The 18170-nt window shown below is 36.6% G+C and overlaps 8 protein-coding genes across 8 annotated transcripts; 2 read left to right on the forward strand and 6 right to left on the reverse strand.

Annotated features, from left to right (window-relative positions):
- Positions 1-105: 105 nt before the first annotated feature.
- RHIMIDRAFT_128875 (uncharacterized protein) lies at positions 106-2407 on the forward strand. Its single transcript, XM_023605514.1, has 10 exons — positions 106-219; positions 273-322; positions 371-517; positions 575-829; positions 882-1108; positions 1172-1189; positions 1235-1409; positions 1469-1606; positions 1661-1920; positions 1972-2407. The coding sequence occupies exons 1-10, from the start codon at positions 156-158 to the stop codon at positions 2339-2341; spliced, it is 1704 nt and encodes a 567-aa protein (XP_023466825.1). The 5' UTR covers positions 106-155; the 3' UTR covers positions 2342-2407.
- On the reverse strand, positions 2408-4043 carry RHIMIDRAFT_128872 (uncharacterized protein). The gene is made up of 3 exons (XM_023605513.1): positions 3878-4043; positions 3620-3826; positions 2408-3566 (listed from the first exon to the last, which is right to left on the reverse strand). Exons 1-3 carry the CDS (start codon positions 4012-4014, stop codon positions 2474-2476), a joined length of 1437 nt encoding a protein of 478 aa, XP_023466826.1. The 5' UTR covers positions 4015-4043; the 3' UTR covers positions 2408-2473.
- A 1795-nt stretch (positions 4044-5838) lies between these two features.
- On the reverse strand, positions 5839-6613 carry RHIMIDRAFT_226215 (ankyrin repeat-containing protein P16F5.05c). The gene is made up of 3 exons (XM_023607560.1): positions 6441-6613; positions 6221-6381; positions 5839-6172 (listed from the first exon to the last, which is right to left on the reverse strand). Exons 1-3 carry the CDS (start codon positions 6598-6600, stop codon positions 5993-5995), a joined length of 501 nt encoding a protein of 166 aa, XP_023466827.1. The 5' UTR covers positions 6601-6613; the 3' UTR covers positions 5839-5992.
- A 218-nt stretch (positions 6614-6831) lies between these two features.
- Positions 6832-7715, reverse strand: RHIMIDRAFT_281410 (RNI-like protein). The gene is made up of 2 exons (XM_023612994.1): positions 7368-7715; positions 6832-7311 (listed from the first exon to the last, which is right to left on the reverse strand). The coding sequence occupies exons 1-2, from the start codon at positions 7694-7696 to the stop codon at positions 6924-6926; spliced, it is 717 nt and encodes a 238-aa protein (XP_023466828.1). The 5' UTR covers positions 7697-7715; the 3' UTR covers positions 6832-6923.
- On the reverse strand, positions 7692-9805 carry RHIMIDRAFT_226218 (RhoGAP-domain-containing protein). Its single transcript, XM_023607561.1, has 10 exons — positions 9685-9805; positions 9558-9611; positions 9393-9508; positions 9019-9343; positions 8839-8967; positions 8667-8784; positions 8493-8617; positions 8100-8439; positions 7948-8053; positions 7692-7895 (listed from the first exon to the last, which is right to left on the reverse strand). The coding sequence occupies exons 1-10, from the start codon at positions 9748-9750 to the stop codon at positions 7715-7717; spliced, it is 1560 nt and encodes a 519-aa protein (XP_023466829.1). The 5' UTR covers positions 9751-9805; the 3' UTR covers positions 7692-7714.
- Positions 9806-9948: 143 nt separating this feature from the next.
- Positions 9949-11608, reverse strand: RHIMIDRAFT_237146 (uncharacterized protein; the record flags this gene model as incomplete). Its single annotated transcript, XM_023608700.1, has 3 exons — positions 9949-10319; positions 10366-10423; positions 10472-11608. The coding sequence occupies 3 exons, from the start codon at positions 11606-11608 to the stop codon at positions 9949-9951; spliced, it is 1566 nt and encodes a 521-aa protein (XP_023466830.1).
- Positions 11609-11694: 86 nt separating this feature from the next.
- RHIMIDRAFT_128975 (uncharacterized protein) lies at positions 11695-12410 on the reverse strand. The gene is made up of 3 exons (XM_023605515.1): positions 12183-12410; positions 11905-12106; positions 11695-11855 (listed from the first exon to the last, which is right to left on the reverse strand). The coding sequence occupies exons 1-3, from the start codon at positions 12204-12206 to the stop codon at positions 11791-11793; spliced, it is 291 nt and encodes a 96-aa protein (XP_023466831.1). The 5' UTR covers positions 12207-12410; the 3' UTR covers positions 11695-11790.
- A 1712-nt stretch (positions 12411-14122) lies between these two features.
- RHIMIDRAFT_226223 (uncharacterized protein) lies at positions 14123-16227 on the forward strand. Its single transcript, XM_023607562.1, has 2 exons — positions 14123-14322; positions 14378-16227. Exons 1-2 carry the CDS (start codon positions 14173-14175, stop codon positions 16001-16003), a joined length of 1776 nt encoding a protein of 591 aa, XP_023466832.1. The 5' UTR covers positions 14123-14172; the 3' UTR covers positions 16004-16227.
- The last annotated feature ends 1943 nt before the right edge of the window (positions 16228-18170 follow it).

Genomic DNA, 18170 nt, shown 5'->3' on the forward strand with positions numbered 1-18170 from the left:
AAGCGGAGCACTGCGACAGGGTGACAGCTTTTTCTGAATTCCACAGAGGGACAGAGGCCGGAGGGAACCAGGGAAGCGTCGCCTGTCTCTCTCTTTTTTTTTTGCGTAGCCTTTTGTTTGTTTCTTTCTCTCTCGCTTTGTTTTTGTAAAGAAATATGCTTCCACGTTCTTTATTTTCCGCGTCAACATTAAAGATTGAAAATAATGAAGGAGGATCAGGTAAGATGGCAGGTGCACTCATTTTGATAAATTGTTTTACTTAAAAGAAATAGAAAGCTTGTTTTCTCCTAGAAGTAGCAATAGTGCATATAGTGTAGATCACGTAAGCGTTGTCTTCATATCTATTACGATAATACTAACGTGTATAAAGGGCCAACGTGAGACACCTAGTAACCTGAGATCTAGTGTACACCAGCTGAGTAGTGACAGTAGTGAAGACGAAGAAGAAGGATCTATTATCAGGAGAGAAAACAATATGATAAAAATACCTGATGTGATTGCACAGCTCAAGAGAAAGGTATAGTTAAATTATATACAATAGAAAGAGGGACTTTTTTTAAATTGCTGTCATCAGCTTGATAAAGAAATGTTGAAGCAACACAAGTATCAACGAAAGCTTAGTTCATCCAGCTTGTCTATCAAGGAAATCTCTGAACAAATAGCTTACTATGCAAGCTTACTTTCAGATGTACCGCCATCCTTTTCTAAAGCGGCAGATCCCGCGTCTGTCATATCATCGAGACCACAGATGGGGAAGCGATCTGCACCTTTGCCACCCATAAACAGTCAGAATGAACCTGTAAAGCGATCCAGGATGGAAGCGACAAAGGTAGGTTTAGTGTGAAGTATATATACATCCTGTCTGACATGTTTAGGAAAAGGCCATTGAACAGGTGCAGCCTCAGCTAAGTAGAGATCCAAGAGAACTAGAGGTTCAATGGGCTTCAAAGAGGTCAATGGATGTATATGCAGTACGAGGAAGATGGAGTCGTATAGAGTTTACAAAGAAACCACGCTCTTTGTTGTACAATATTTGCCCTGATGATCCGAATAAACAGATGGCCAATTTGATGATTGCCACTTCTTTGGAAGGTGAAGTACAGTTTTGGTAATTACCCTTTTTTATGTTTAAAAGTCAACGGGATGCTCAATATATCTGTGTGTTATATAGGAATGCTGGCGAAAGAAGGTATGCTACTGAGCTGTGTTGGTGCCTGAACTAACAGCATATCAGAAAAATCAAACAGATAGGTAAAGATCATTTGTATGATACATGGATAGAAGACATGTGCTGGGTGAATCCAAAGGCATTGGCCATAGCTCCATCTCTTCCCACGAGACACAGAGAGTCTGGAGCAGAGCTATCAAAAGAACCCATAAAGATGATTGAAATATTAGATGCTACATATGTAATAAAAAAAATACATCTAGCAAAGAAAATAGCTAACCCCCCCCCCTTGTTCTATAGAATGATGTGAAGGGCAAAGTACATGTGTTGGCTGAATCGCCTCATGAAAACGGAGTCAATATGATGGGTTCTGTGATTAGACCAAATAATAATGACAATCGTTATCAATTTGTTACAGGAGGCTTAGATAAAACTGCTGTAAGTGACTTTCATGATGGCTAGTGTGATGTACCAACATTGTACCCATTATAGTATCTGTGGACTGTTAAAAAAGATGTGGGAGATCCTTCTTTTACTGTTGAATCAATGGATAGAATGCCAATTATGCACACATCAGCTTTGACCGCATCTTGTTATAGTTCATTCAATGATTTGATGGTTATAGGCGGTGCAGACGAGAGATTATCTATCATTGATTTGAGTAGAAATTCGGTCAACAGAACGACTCGCCATCCAGGAAAAATCTCTCAGCTCTTACAGAGCAGCTTGAACCCAAACATTGTGCTCATAACGTATGTCGTATTTGCTCTTTAAATGTTTATATTGACATTTTATTTTTCTAGTCGTTCGATTTATAACGATCAATTCCAAATATATGACTTACGAGAACCAGAGCATCAGGCGATCAAGTTAAAGTTCGGACAGTCTGAAAAAGAAAACTTTTCAAGATATGTAAAGGCAGATATGCACAAGAATGGCTATATGGTCGCTTGTGGTGGACAAGATATGGCCAAGGTGAACTTTTGGGACCTAAGATACTGTAATGTTGGACATGCTCCTTCGTTCTCTATGGATATTCAATCAACGCCTAGAGTCTTGGTATCAATGTTTGTTCCTGGACAGGATACTGTCATTACAGCTTCATCTACTCGATACATGACTTGGTTAGATTATACAGTTCGCGAAAATGAGATTGTTAAGGAGTTTGATTAAGAAAGAGCTCATATACACATATACCCCATCGTTATTTGCAGAAATTTCAATGTGTTTTATACATGAATAATTGCTTTTATTTGAAAGAATGAACGAAAAAGTTTTGCGTTTAAAAATAATAAAAAGAGCGTATTACAAACAAGTTCTACAATAAACAAGGGATTCGCCCTGACTTCCAGTATACACCTTGGCAGCAGAGTCCAGTTGTTTAGAGCATTTGGTGCATCTTAGACATTTTTTATGCCATCTACTTGCCAACGGACCTGGGGTGTCGTCCATGACAGAGATGGGTTTTTTGCATTTCGGACAAGTCTTTTGCCCTCCTAATTTGGGTAACACTCTCTGACGAACCTTGGGTTGAGACCGAGTATCGTGACAGGACTGACAGCAAGGGGCTTGGTCGACTTCAAAGAAAGGCTGACCCAAAGAAATTTGTTGACCACATCCACCTTGGCAGATAAAGCAATCAAAATGGTACGCTTTGTCTTGAAACTTGTAACAGTCGTCGGTTACTGGTTTTTTACAAGCAAAGCAACGCTTTGTGCCGCAATCGGCATGATAGAACGATTTGCCATCTGTAGCGCATTCGTTACTACTAAACGGCTGGTGACACCGACTACAGAGGAAGCATGATTTGTGGAACCAAGCGTACTGTCCCGAAGGAAGCGACAGTTTGAGCTTCTTTCCTGTATCGCCAAGAGGTTCATGACAGTAGTTGCATGGTCTTTGAGAAATAGGCTTTATGATTGGAGACGAGACAGAGGAGGGTGGTGAGTTTAGAGGGGTTGAAGTAGCAGTTGGTTTGGGTATCGTTATCTTTGGTCGAGAAGGGCTCTTTCTCGATAGCAGGTCCTTGGAGTCTTCAGGAGATGGTATACGTGATAAAGGAGGCGTGCTCATCGAAGGCTGGAACAAGTCTCTATCCAGGCGTGGTCGTGAATGGTTATATCTTGAAAGGAGTATAGATGATCTAGTGGAGCCACTTGAGGAAAGGCTTGATTGTGAAGAGATAGAATCATCGCTGTACGATGACTTTCTGTTTATTCCTTTACCAGCCTGTGCCATAAAGCAGGGCTCACAGCAAGGGCGTTCTTGTAGATCAACAAGAGGGTTTACTTCCAGTGGCTTTTTACAATTGAAGCAGACAAAACACGCGTTGTGCCACTTATTGTTTGCATGTTCAATCCACGAGTCATGTTCAGAGATAGGCTCATTGCAAGCAGGGCTATACGTTATATGGTTAATCTATAGTAAAGACCAGTTTTGCTATTGTCTTACCATTGGCCCTTATTGTACAACTTGAGATGACATTGTCTACAATAGGGAACGCCATCCTCTAATATGGTTGTATAGTCCAATGCCTTACTACAGCAACTGCACACTTTCTTGTTTGTATAAAAGGCAGACTGAGCCGTGGGTATCCTTTTGGCGTTTAAGTGGCTTTTTTTGATTATTTCTTCTGGCGCAAGTATCGTATCAGCATATCTAAACAGTGTTAGTAAACAGCCTTTTTTTATTATTAACGGAAAAACATACTGAGACTGCCATTTGTCTATTATGGACATTCCTCCTGCTTCAGCTACCAGACAGCTTATAGTTGACTCTACTGGTCTTCCACCACATTTAACGCACTTTCCTCGAGTTATTTCACCGCAGCGATGACAAAATCCCATTTTTAATAATTAAAAAAGTGAGAAATAAAGGGAAATAGAAAACGGACTCATTATAATCAAAACAAGTGTAAACAAATACTAGTTTTATACAAAAAGATATTCTTGCTTCTTAAAAGGAAATAAATTTAACACTCCGTTTTGGTATAAACTCAATTTGCCAAAAAAAAAAAAGTGAGTCCCTTAAAAAGAGCTCTATTATCATAATGACTTTAACGATGTTAGTAACCTTGATGATCTAAGTGAATATTCTATATGAAATAAGTTTCAGTCATGTAATTTGAAAGTAGAAAAAAACGTAAGTGATAAAGATTGATTAACTTGTTAATTATACTATGGTTTATTAAAAGACGACAAGTATAAGTTTAAGTGGCTCCTTTGTGCATATGGTAAATCAATGAGTTACAGGTATATAGTAAATATATAAACAATCGTTATATTAATGACCGTTTTTCTATAGACGTCCTGCATTGAAGCTGATTCAAAATTTTAGCTTCATTAATAGTTGATGCCTAGTGAGTATCTCAGCTTTATATCCCATATAAACTACGATTTTCTTCAAGTTCCTATGATTTCTATATTAAAGAGTGATTGATAACATTGTATTCTTTATTTTATTTTACTTTACTTTTGCTTACTTCACAAAATCATATACATCTCCTGGGTTTGTGCTTAATCCAGGAAGAGAGATGACCACCAATCTAACTTTTTTATCAGACATTCTAATAAATAAATTAATATGCTCACTTTTCAAGTACTAAACATATTATTTACCCTGACAATCACCATGTGAACTCTCGATTTTAATTGCCTTTTTCTTTGGGAAACACTACATGCAATAGAAAATGTACCAGAAGTTAGACTAATTCTACGTGCGCTACCTCTTCCCACAACCTATGATGCAGCCCAACAAACCTTTTGAGTGTGCATCACCAAGCTAAACATGATTTTATAAAGCCATCATCTTGGTTTATTTCTTTTAAAGAAGAAGAAGGAGATAAAAAGAAATGTTTTTATTTTAATATTATGCTTTCAGTTTGATCAACAAAAACCACTTATGATAGATTTGTATTTACATTATTTATCTTCTGTTATGATATCCGCATTGGCGTCTACACTAGAGAAGGCGTATTTGCATAAAGCTCTAGTTTTTAATTTATATGCTTGAAGAGAAAGAAACTTTTGTTTTGCAGTTGTTGATTCAACTGTGTTGGATTTGCGGACATAACCAACAGTAACATATTGTGGCGGTACTGTTCTAACAAGGTATCTAAATTGATTGATATTGCTAATGTCTTTCCACTTAAAGTTTCTCAAGCTAGCCTTCACCACGTTGTACGTTCTACCTCTTATCCAGTTGTCTTTATCTCCTTTTTGCTTAGTGCCTCCTCAAGGCCCATCTTTACCTATAAGTTCGTTTAATTTGTTTTGATTAATGATCTTCTTCACAGAGAATACACGCCACCGGAACTTAAGCTAGTGTCAATAGACGAGACTCCCATAAAAGGTGAGCTGTATGTGAGAAGATATCAGAGATCATCGTGGTGACATTGCATACAGAGAATACCTAGTCAAATGGGCAGGTTATGGTGAAAGAGCCAACACATGGGAGCCTGTAGTATTTGTAGTTGTTGTAGTAGTAGCGAGAACAAACAAAAATTACAATGGGGCTTTTTATGTTTCTTTTATTAGGAAGAATAAAGATGAAGACATTAAAATTGATTGTCGCACGTTATTTATGTATTTGTAGTTATTATTGTGATTGGTCAGTTTATGTTACTGAGCTTTTGTTATTGATATGTAGACACTGCTTATTGACCCTTATTCAACGTGGAATACGACAGATCCTTACGAGAGTTTTACTGACCCATCAACTATTGACTAATATTGACAAAAGAAATCATCTAATATACAAGGTCGTAATCAATCACCCCCCTTTATCATCATAATGAAATTCATAAATGAGCTCTCTCCCTTTTTATTAATCTTCTTCAACAGCCTTTTTTAAGGGCTGAACGCCAGTTTCTACAAATTGTTGATCTTCAGCAACACTTTCTGATGGTTCCTCTTCGGTCATTGTAGTCAAGAAGAATTCAGCAATCTTTTCATGGTTTCTTTGCTGTGCTTCATAGATAGGTGAATGGTTCATGGCATTTTTAACCTATGATATATTAGTTATATGCTCTTTTAAACAAAAAATTATGCTTACTGTGCAGTCAGCGCCGGCGTTCACTAAGGCTTCAACCACTTCATAGTGGCCGTTGAGTGCTGCCCAGTGAAGTGGTGTATTTCCTTCTTCGTTTTGTACGTTGATCAGCTTTTTCTTCTCTTGTAAGCTTGAGATTTGTTCAATAATGTACTTTACAATGTCTAATGTAATATAGTTAGCTAATAAACGCCAGAACAATAAATGAGCTACAATAAATTACCCAGGTGATTATTGGCACTTGCCATATGAAGTGCAGTTTTGCCTGTATCGTCCTTTTCAACCAACATATTAGGTTCTGTTTTACATTGCTTGAGATCTTCTAGCTCTCCAGCACGAGCAAAGTAGATGATATCGTCGAGTAATTCTTGATGATCTGCCATTGATGAAATCAAAATAACCTCTCTGTCGCTTCTTTCCAAGAGGCTTTTTTTTTGACGTGTCAGTTTCAGATTCCGACAAATTATTCTAGATGAACATTTTAGGCAGCTCCGTACTTTTCTAACCAAATGAAACAGTATCGTCAGGTAAATAGTAAAGAACAATGGTTCAACTCTTTTATCAAGATAATCTAACCATATTGAATAAGAGTCTTTAAAGTAAGCAAACAACAAAAAGGTTAGTAAAATATTATACATTCTGTTTTAAAAAGCGATATGCAAATGTTTATTCAATATGTACAAATCTAAAAAGTTCATATACAGTTCTATATTGTTTCTTCTTCTGAATTATCATCAATGTATTCATCAGAGTCGCTATCAACTGGTTGATGGAATTCACCAACGATATTATAACAGTCTCTTACGTCAAAGTGCTTCAATTTTTTACAGCCGTCCAATAGGGCCTTAATGCCTACTTCTGTGACATGATCGCATGAGGAAAGATAAATTCGTTCGAGGTGAACGAGATGTTTGGCTATTAAAAATAATGATTTGTCTCTGATATGCGTTGAGCTTAAACCAAGTTCGACAATAAACGGACAGCTATTCACAATGGCTTCTACTGCAACATCACCAAGTAGCAAACAGTCGTCTAAGCCAAGTATTCGTAAATCTCCAAGTGGTTTTATTATTTCTCTGAGTGCGTTATTTGATCTATGATATAAGAAAGAAATGTAAGCCAATGTTGTCTATTGAATATATTATTTTACAATTCAACACAAAAATCAAGATTGAGGACTTGAAGATTACGTGTCTTGCATGTTAATTGCGTCAATAATACAGCAGTGATCGACTTCCACCGATGAACCAGCATGTGTAAATCCAACTCGTAGACAAATGAGCCTACCTCTGGTGTCAAGTTTGCAACAAACGATTTAAAGGAATCCATCTTTTCAAAGTGAGGCGAGCGATATAGCATAGGCAATGCTGCTTTATGCATTGTCTTTGATGTTGATACCAATTGACCAAGTGAATATTGCTCATCTTTTAAATGAGAGACGATGTCTGTTAGAATTTCAAAAGGTAATCTTTTATCCATTATAATAAAAATAAAACTTTATTCTTCATCTTCAAAAATTTCCTTATAATTCTCCAAGATAGACTGCACCACTTTAGCCTGTAGCTGTGACTCAGCTATCTGTGTTTGCGAACCTGCATCACTGCTCATCAGTGTCAAACCAAATATGGTAGCTAAATTGGCAGCACCCATCTTGTTAAATCGCTGATATGATTGTACTCTATGATTTGTATATAAGAAAACATGTCTAGTTTATGAGCAAAAAGACTTACTTGTAAAGATGGCACATCAGATATTTCAAGGTGGCATAGTGTGCATCTGATAGCTCATTAATAGCTGTATGTAATGCAATCAATCTGGCCCTGTCATCGGGTAATTCTACATTACTGTTAGTCCATGTTTTGGTATCAATATATTACTTTACTTGCTGCATCTAAAAACTGTTGATAAGACTGTCTAGGGAAGAGTGGATTTGGAAGTTCTCTAAACCAGAGCTTTAATACACCTGTGATATTATTAATATCTGATAGATCTTCTTCAGATATAGGGTTGGGATCTCCACTTTCAAACTTCATCTTTATCCTTTGTATTTTGCTACTTGTGCCAGACAGTCTATATATACCAACCGAACTAAGAGCATACTCTTCTACCACAGTGGCACATCGCTTCAGGATATCTGGCACCATGTCGGGCGCAGATTCTGCAAGTTTTTCAAGACTGACACCAAAGACGCGTGGATTTGTGTAGCTGCTACTAACAGATGCCTATAGTAATGTTAGCTATGATATAGTAAGAGATAATTAAAAAGACGTTATACCATATAATCCTGTGCTAGATATTCGCTCTTTTGCACACGCCCACTACGTTCTGCACATAATCTAACAAATTCTGCCCAATCTGCATCTTTATCAATCTTGCCTATTAAACTTCTCAATCCCTTTCCTATTACACGCTTATTATTATTGTAGCATATAGTGTTTTATTTACTTGCCTTGATCATTGTCTAATGCAAGTCCATCCTCTGTTAAAGCTTGCTCAAATGTATAAGCGTAACTTGCCAATTGATATCGCAGAGCAATACTACATTCATCATCTACTGCTTTCAATTCCTAATTCATAGAATAAGGTCTTTTTTTCACGTCTGTTATACACTAGATACTTACAGATAACACTTTGGGAAGGTGTGTCTCATAATATTCAGTATGTGCCTGAATTGTTTTCTTTTGCTGTAGTTTATATTGTGTATCAGCAGCATCCATCTTACTTCTACAATCACTTTCATTTCTATCCAACTATTTAAACGTGTAAAGATATGGATGGACGCACTTGCGTTCAGCATTTACCTGAGCAGCCGTTCGACTAGATCTAAACAAATTCTTTTTACCAGGGTTGGTTGGTTCTTGATTTCTCTGCGAAACAGCCTTCCCCCACTCTTCATTGGTTGCTTCAAATTTCTGTTTACTCTTTTCTAATTGTATATCTGCTTCCTGTACTTGTTTTTCATAATGTATTCCCGTGTCTTTGATTTTCTTTCTATCCTTTTCGATATGCTTTGATAGTGATAACAAGTCCTCTGCTGACTCTGTAATTGATGTGGCAAATCGAATACGCTGATTACCAATGGTTTCATGCACTTTCAAAATAGAAATCCAGACATCGCCAAAAGTGCTATATAATAAAGTCAATAAAGAAGTACTCTTTTGGTTATTCTATTTACCCTGATTTAGGATGCGATTTATCAAATGCTTCTGCTGTCTGTTGAGCGATCTTTATCATGTCTCTACCATAACTTTCTTCTAAAAATGCTCTCTTTTTCAAAAAGGCAGCAATATCCTATTTGATGATGAATAAATATCCTTTACTTAGTTATCAAAAAGCTTACTTTTGTCATTTGTGTATTATTCTTGACTTTTTCTAATAGTGCTTGTAAGCCACCCTACTGAGGTATGAATTAAAATATTCACCTATACACGCGCATAACTCCTCTTTTGTTCCCTCCCAATTCTTACTTCTATCTCAGCCATTTGCAGTATAAGGTCATTATATTGACTTTCAATTGTGTCCACTGTCATCATTTATTAATATATATTGTATAAAAGAAAAAAGGAAAAGAATGAAAATAGATTAAATAAAAAAAAGAAGGGGGGAGACACAATAGGGAGAAGAAGGGAGATAGAGAGAGAGGGAGAAGTGATGATTTAGGATTGTTTGTTATACAATAGCATTTCCTTTTTTGAACTTAAAAAATGCAAAATACCAAAAATGTAGGCAGTTTACAATGGCCAATGCTTCATCCAACTCTCATGTCTTTCTTGATCAAACATCATTTCTCTCTTTGTTTCAACTGACAACTTGAACTCTTGATTATTCTTTTTACCAACGCGATAGACAGTATCTTCCTTTAGATCTTCAATTTCATCCAACTCATTATGTTCAGCTTCTGGTCCAAATGCTGATACCCATTGTAGCTTTTCGGTATCAAAGATCATATTGTTTACAATCACTGAAGTATATTTACTTGTCTGTTGGCGGTTGGAGATCAACATGGGTCGACGAATACTTGTCTTGTCTTGAAATGCTAATAATGCCTTTTCGTTGCCTTGCCAACTTTGACTCTTTTCATCAAAAGTCATGCCGTTGCATTCTATGATATAACGTCAATAACATTAATAACCATTATGACGTTTTACCCTTTTTTATATCTTGATCATTAGGCTTTATTAGCTTAATTTTGCTTTGATTCGTTTTCTGTAGAGATGAGGATGAGTATATGACCACAAAAACAAGTTTGCTTACTATCATGTTTTTTCGCCAAGGACGCTCAGGGTCCATCTCATTTTCACCCTTGGGATGCTTTGCAGGTAAAACGTACTTCTTTTTGCTCTTTAAAGTGTTTAGGTTATCAAGTTCATCCAGTTGAAAGCAATATCCATATGCCTTGCTAGATTTGGGTTTGGACAATAAAAGGACACCATTGGCGCTTCTCTTTTCAACCATGGGCAGTTCCACTTTTTGTTTTGGCTTCAGTTTTTGAGATTGAGCGCGTGTTTCTGCCTCTCGCCTGCGAGAAGCAGCTGTACCAAGAGCATATCGATACCTTTCTATGGGTAATTTCTGAAGCGGTTGTTCAGGTTGATGAAGCTGCAATGGCTTCAACTGAGGGATTCGAGACTGATGTATTGGCTTCTGTCTGGCCATGGGATGTGAAGCCAGAGTCTTTTTTTGTTTACCAAGATGAAAGTCTTTGATATTCAATCCATTACAAAAGTCATCATCATCACGTTCACGTTCAACTGAGGCCAGGATCTTTGATTTGGGTTGCTGAGTGGTTTCTTGCTGACATTGGTACACTTCAATACCCTTTTTCTTTTCATTCAACTTTTTTGGGAGCAGCGCCATGTCAGGAGGAAAATCAAGCCCACTGAGTTCATCATGATCTGATTCTGGTTCACATAGATAAATGTTGCTGTTACTCTGGTTAAAGGAACTAGTTGTTGAGCCTTGATCAGGTGTTGGCTCAACTACAAGCTGAGGATCATAGACACGGTCCCTAAACCCTTTCATTTTCGAAGGTACAATCTCGACATCTTCGTCCCAGTCATTATAGTCTTGTATATGTCTTGACCTGTTACCCAGCCTTTGGACTACGCCCGTCATTGATTGTTGGTCAGCATACATAAAGTCATCTAAACCCTGGATCACTGATATATTATCCGTGGCTACAGAGTAAGTGTTTGTCGAAAGTATGCTACTGCTTGTTTCACTTTCATCATCATCCAGATATTCTTGTGCATACATTTGGTATCTGTATCTTTCACAAGCAATACTCAACTCTTTGTCAGGTTCCATCGTATAAACTCCTTTACGTTGAAATACTTTTGCATCAGAAAAAGCTATATCCAGTTCCCAGTCATCGTCTTGAAGCATTTCCATTGTTTAATGATATACAAGAAAGAAGAAAGAAAACAAAAGAGCAAAGAAAGGAAGGAGGTAAGAACATATAGATCTAACAATAATGACCCATATCTTTTTCCATATAAATAATGATAATAATAACGCTTCATTGTTGTCAATCATTTATACATTCAATACTATTTTTATTCCAAATATCAATTTTAGTTCTCTTTTTCAAATTGGCTAAGATACTTTTCCAAATCAAAATCAGGGCTGTCAACATCAACTAATGAACAATTAAGTAACATGACATTTTTTATTATTATTTTACTTACTGGTGGCAGTAGTAATAGGAGTAGCAGCAGCAGCGGTTGAACTGGCGTGTTGTTTAGCATAAGCAATTCTTGCTTGTTCAATCAAGAGTTCTTTGCGGTGGTATTCAGCTTCGATCTTCTTTTGTTCAGCTTGCTTTTGTAAGCTAATGTTGTGAGTATAGCCATAAAAGAGACCGAAGGCTAAAGCAGACCAACGTCCAACCTATGAGCATCATGCCGATTGTTGTCAGTTGCCAATCTTTACTTATTTTTTCTTTTTTTTTTTATCTTCGGCTTACGTTTGCAACAGCACTGTTAACCATATTCTTTTCTAGGGATAAAGAGAGGGAGAGAGAGAGGAAGCCCAGGGGAAGCGAAAAAAAGAAAAAGTATAAAAAATGATTAATCTGAGATTAAAGATGTGAGTGTCGTCATCAGTCCTTTCAGTTCAATCTTTCGCTGTGAATAGACAGGTTGTACTGAGAAATGAATCATGCATCAAATAATCATTGTGAAAGGCTTGTGGAAACAAAACTCAGGCAACGGGTCTTGACACTGGACAACATTTTGCCCTTTGAAAGAAAGACAGGATATATATATCTGGCTAGGGGTTTATTTTTGGGGAATAGCAAAGAATATTAAGCTACAGAATGAACTCATCTGTTCTCTATCAGAATTGGTATATTCTAACAAACTCAATTGCTAGTAACTGAGGCAGATTCTAATAGCAATAATTAAACTATGGCGACATATAATTTTGGTAAGTCTTCAGGAAATTGAATTAAATATTTCTTCCCCCTTGATTATTTTGTTTCTACACATCGATCCCTCCTTTTTTTATGAAAATGTCTGTGCACTTGCAGTCTACAGATTTAATATTCGAGTTTAATTATTCCATAATGATGCTAGTCCTTGAAACTTGATAAATAAAACAAAGACGAACTTGTCATCAAACGCAATCATGGACATGGTTGAATATAAAAGTAGTGTAAAGTAATGAAAGCCATGCCCTGAGTGAAAGAAATTTCCAAACAGTTAAAGTTCCACTGAAATCAAACCCAGATATTCTCGCAAGTCACAGTTTGCTATCTCAAAAACAATTCTTTTTTCAACCATGACCAAATCGATTTAGGCCAAAGGCTTCATAACAATACAGTTAGCCGCAGAGAATCAAAAAGAAGGTTATTCAAGTTGAAACAACAAGATAAAAAGCAACTTGAGATTTTTCTTCAAGAAAATGCAATTTAAAACCTGCTATAAAAGAAAATGAAGATATCAAAGAAGGGTTTAGTTTCATAATTGAACAAAGAGGATTTTTAAAGCAATGGTATAAAAGAGGGCTAGTACTGCTTGAGAAGATAGCAATGTTATCCAGAAGAGCATATCTTTTAGTCTTATACATCACTCGTGTACACTCGAACCGTTCGCATATGCAATCACGGATTTTCAATGCTTGCGTTCACGGCCAATATTCCCATCCTACTTTGTTATTGAATAGTTTTAACTCACGAATTATCAGCATAAAATCATGAAAGTGGTCATTGGAATGGCACTGGCCAGCGAATTGTTCAATTTCTGCACGCTAAATGACCCGAGGGTTTTACAGTGTTACAATAAGCTTACATTTGTGACAATGCTTAAGCTAATTCTTGGAAGGTAAAGGTTTACAAAAATATATCCTCATGGTTGAAGAAAGTATCAAAATATATTTTTTGTAGCTGCGAATAGATACGCCATCCTAATCTTTCCATTTCAAAGTTCTTCATCAGGTTGATTTCTCTCTCTACGTGTGTGTAATTTGATAAACTTTAACTTATTATAGTGTATGTATTCATGGCAACAGGGTGGGGTCATTTTGTAATCATTTCAAAGCATCCAAATGTTACATGATTATTATAAACTTCTTCTTTTTCCAAATTTAAAAAATCTGTTCCACCAAACACGACCCTTGATAAATAAAAGATAAACCATATTTTAATATTGGCCATATCCTTGTCTTTTTCTTTGTCCTTCTTTGGTGTAAGCAATGTGATGTAGAGGCTATATCCTTGAGTAAAGCGGGGAAAGAGGGAAGCTAGTGGTTATCAGCAACTGCCTTTTATGGCATAAAGTTCTCTTGATAAAAAAATTTGTATGGTTACTCAAACTTTATCGTGGCTGTCGGACATTTTAATGAACCAATACCTGTTACCCAAACAAACCCGAATCAGTCCTTTTTTTTTTTTGTATAAAAATTAAATCGGATGCTCATACCTTGTTATTGAAGCCTCTTTTCTTTCCATAAAAAAAATGACTTGGGTGGATAGACTGAATGACTATGTTGCTCATTCAAGAGTAGGCAAATACTTTCAGTTGGATCACTCAGGTGCCAGACGTGAGCGAAAAGGAACAAAGTTTACAACAGAAATTAGAGCTGGTTTAACCACCTTTTTTGCCATGGTAACATACAATAGCAACACTAAACTGAACACATTAATTCATTATTATCATATAGGCTTATATTATTTCAGTCAATGCTTCGATCATCAGTAGCAGTGGAGGCACTTGTGTTTGTAACCCAACGGAAGCAGACCCTGTCTGTGACAACAACCAAGAATACATGGATTGTGTGTACCAAGTTAAATTGGATTTGATTATGGGCACAACCATCATTGCCATGATCTCTAGTATCTTGATCGGCGTTTTTGCAAACCTTCCTCTTGGTATGGCCCCTGGTATGGGCCTCAATGCTTATTTTACTTATACTGTTGTTGGATACCACGGATCTGGCAAGGTTTCTTATGAAACTGCTTTAGCCGCCGTATTTATTGAAGGTATCATCTTTTTTGTTCTCTCTATCCTTGGTATTCGCCAATGGCTAGCCCGAATTATTCCTATGAGTATCAAAATTGCTATGGGTTGTGGTATCGGTCTCTATCTCTGTTTCATCGGCCTTCAATCTTCCGCCGGTATTGGACTTGTCACTCTAGATAAATCCACTTTGGTCACTCTTGGCGGTTGTCCCTTGGGTGCATTTGACGCGGATGGTGTCTGTCAATGGGGTCATATGACCAATGGCACAACGTACATGGGTATTCTTGGTTTAGTTATCATGAGCATCCTTCTCTTATACAGAGTGCGTGGTGCCATCCTTATATCCATCGTCTTTATTGCTATCACATCTTGGCCTCGTAACAACGCAGTCACTTATTTCCCTTACACTCAGCAAGGTGACATGATGTTCAACTACTTCAAGAACGTTGTTTCCGTCCACGGTATGAAGCATGTTCTCGGCAAGTTCAATTTTGACTTGAGTGGAAAAGATATCTGGATTGCTTTGATCACTTTCCTTTACGTTGATATCATGGATACTACAGGCACAATGTACTCCATGGCCAATTATGGTGGCTTCACTGATAAAGCTGGTGATTTTGAACACTCTACATTTGCCTTCATGTGTGATGCTGCATCTATCACCATTGGTTCCTGCTTTGGTAGCTCTCCTTGTACTGCCTTTGTCGAATCAGGTGCTGGTATTGCTGAAGGCGGGCGAACTGGTATTACCGCCATTGCCATTGCCTTTGGCTTCTTCATTTCTGTCTTCTTCTCTCCCATCTTTGCCAGCTTCCCTCCCTGGTCTACAGGCCCTGCTCTTATCGTTGTTGGCTCCATGATGCTTTCAGGTGTCCGTAACATCAATTGGGATTACCCTGGTGATGCTATCCCTGCCTTCATCACCTTGGCCGTCATGCCCTTCACTTACTCTATTGCTTATGGTGTTATTGGTGGCATTCTCTCTTATGTTGTCATCAATGGATTCGTCTATCTGGTCGATAAGATCTCTCGTGGCTACATTCGACCTGATTACTCATTACGTGAAGACTGGTGGACCGCTGCTCTTTCTCGTCCTTTCTTGCCTACTTGGATCCGTTTCTTGATCGCAAAGGCTAGAGGCCAAGAATTCAATTGGCACCAAGATGAATATGAATTTGAAGATGATGAATTCCAGCGTCCTCAAGTCATTTCTGATCCTGTCATGGAAAAAAATAGCTCTCAGCAGATGATTGTTGATAGCATCAGTGGACACAGTCTGAATGAAACCGCAAGTATTCCCGGCAGAGGCTATAATGAAAAGATGTAAATTTATTCTCTCTTTCTTTCATATCTATCTAGTACAATATAGAAACTATTTAATAATTTAAAATAAACATATACAATACTATTTCTAGTCCATGCTTGGACACATTATCATAGATAATAATCATCTCGGACAGTTATCCATTGACAAAAATTTATAATATCATAAAAGATTTCAGATGATAAATTAACTCAGTACCATTCTTGTTGCATCAATGTTCAGCATGGTTCAATAGATAAACAAATTGCTTAATCTGCTGTAGATTAAATATATAAGCAATAGTCCTGACTAGATTGAACCAAGCTTTGACTTTTTACATGATAGTATCAGAATGCAATAAGATGTCTTGTTCAACTAGGATTATCAAAACAAGTAAGCTAAAGGAGCATTTTTATTCCACAATATTCTGTACAATCAATATGTTTAACTTAAATAAACGTGTCTGAGTAAAGTAAACCATCAGTTCTGCTGCTTTATCCAACAAAATTTCAGGATATGCAAAATTAAATTGTACTTTCAATGTAGCGATTTATCGATTCTTAGGGAGAAATAGTGTGTATTTTACAACAAACTATGACTCCTGAGTCAGTATGAAGCATCTTTAGTTTTATATACAATATAGGCTACAAAAGAAAGAAGCTTGGGATGATTTAAAGTTAGAAAATATGATAAAAGATGTATATACGGCAGTAGCAATATGATAGCTCTCGAGTGCAATGAAGTAGCCTTAGTCATGATACCTTTTTACATTGCTCGTTTGATATCACGTAATAAAAATGTATACTACGAATATTGTCTAGTCTGTAATTAGCAAACGCGTTCAAAGCGGTGTCTGAATGTGTGCATGATCAAAGAGTGCCACGGACCATCTTCATGTTGCCTCTGTTCACTCTTCCCAAAAGATGCTTATAGAAGAAGAGAACGGGCTAGCGTAAAGTTAAAGAGAAAATTATCAAGTGTTTTCTTCATTATTAAAACACATGAAGGAAGCATAAACTTACAATGTCAAAGTATTCATTGTCATGATTAACATATGAACAACAACAGCTGTTGACTATATGAAAATTTCAATTAGGTAGCTCATTACATACATCTTGAAATTCTCTTGTAGTAAGCAGACAGTCACAGAAAATATAAGAAGAGTATAATCAAGCGAAGGGGCGATATAGCTACAGAACAGGAAAAATGGTTGAGAAATATTATATAAATAGAAGTGTTATTGGAATTGTTGGTGAAGAATATGATCAACCTTAGCCATAGAGCGTCGTGCAGTACCTGATACGAGTTTAGCTAAATTTTCAGAGTTATTCTAGAAGCAACGCACCCATTTAATTATTATGTCTTATTTTAGAATATCAAAACAATGAACTAATTTCTATTAAACTAAGCAGGACAATGGTCATTTAGCAATATCGAACACTATCCAACGCATATACAACCCATAAACAAAAGTGTGCTACAGGATATACAAGAAATTTGCTTAAAAGCCATTTTAAAATATATTCAAGTTCACGTTATCATAAACAACTACCTAATTCTTAAAATTTGAGCGACCTCCTTTGAAAAACATACTGAAAAACACTTTACTGTCAATAAATAAGGATTTAGAAGGAATTATGCAAAAGGAAAAGATAAAGTTATTAAAAAAAAATGTAAATTGCAAAAGAATAGCTTGTAGTAGCTGATCAAAGATAGAGAGAGCTAGTTAATGATACTCTGTTATTATCTTAAAATTTAATACAAGCTTCTACATATTTCACATCTTTGTAGCTTGTCAAGTTCGAATTATTAGCAATAATCATTTCTTAGAGCACTAAAGTGCCTCAAGTGACTCTTTTTTTTTTGAAATAATATCACTTGACACATAAACAAAAAATAGTTTGCCTAAGAATCTTACCAGAAATGTTATAATTATGCTTATCGGTTTATGAATTTGCTACATGTGCTACTAACGAAAGCTTTTCCCAAATAAGCAAACCTCACGGTTGAAAACAAAAAAAAAAAAAAAAAAAAGGAAGCACAAGTTCTACATGCAATCGCATCATGGCAGTTCATCTTTGTTGATCAAAGAACATAATAATTATCAATTATGAAATAAACGTAAAGAATATGTTGATGCATCCATAACTGAATGAAAGGAATTGCATTAAGCAAGAAATGAAAAGGAAAA

The sequence above is a fragment of the Rhizopus microsporus genome (assembly GCF_002708625.1).
Source record: "Rhizopus microsporus ATCC 52813 unplaced genomic scaffold scaffold_7, whole genome shotgun sequence".
NCBI lineage: Eukaryota > Fungi > Mucoromycota > Mucoromycetes > Mucorales > Rhizopodaceae > Rhizopus > Rhizopus microsporus.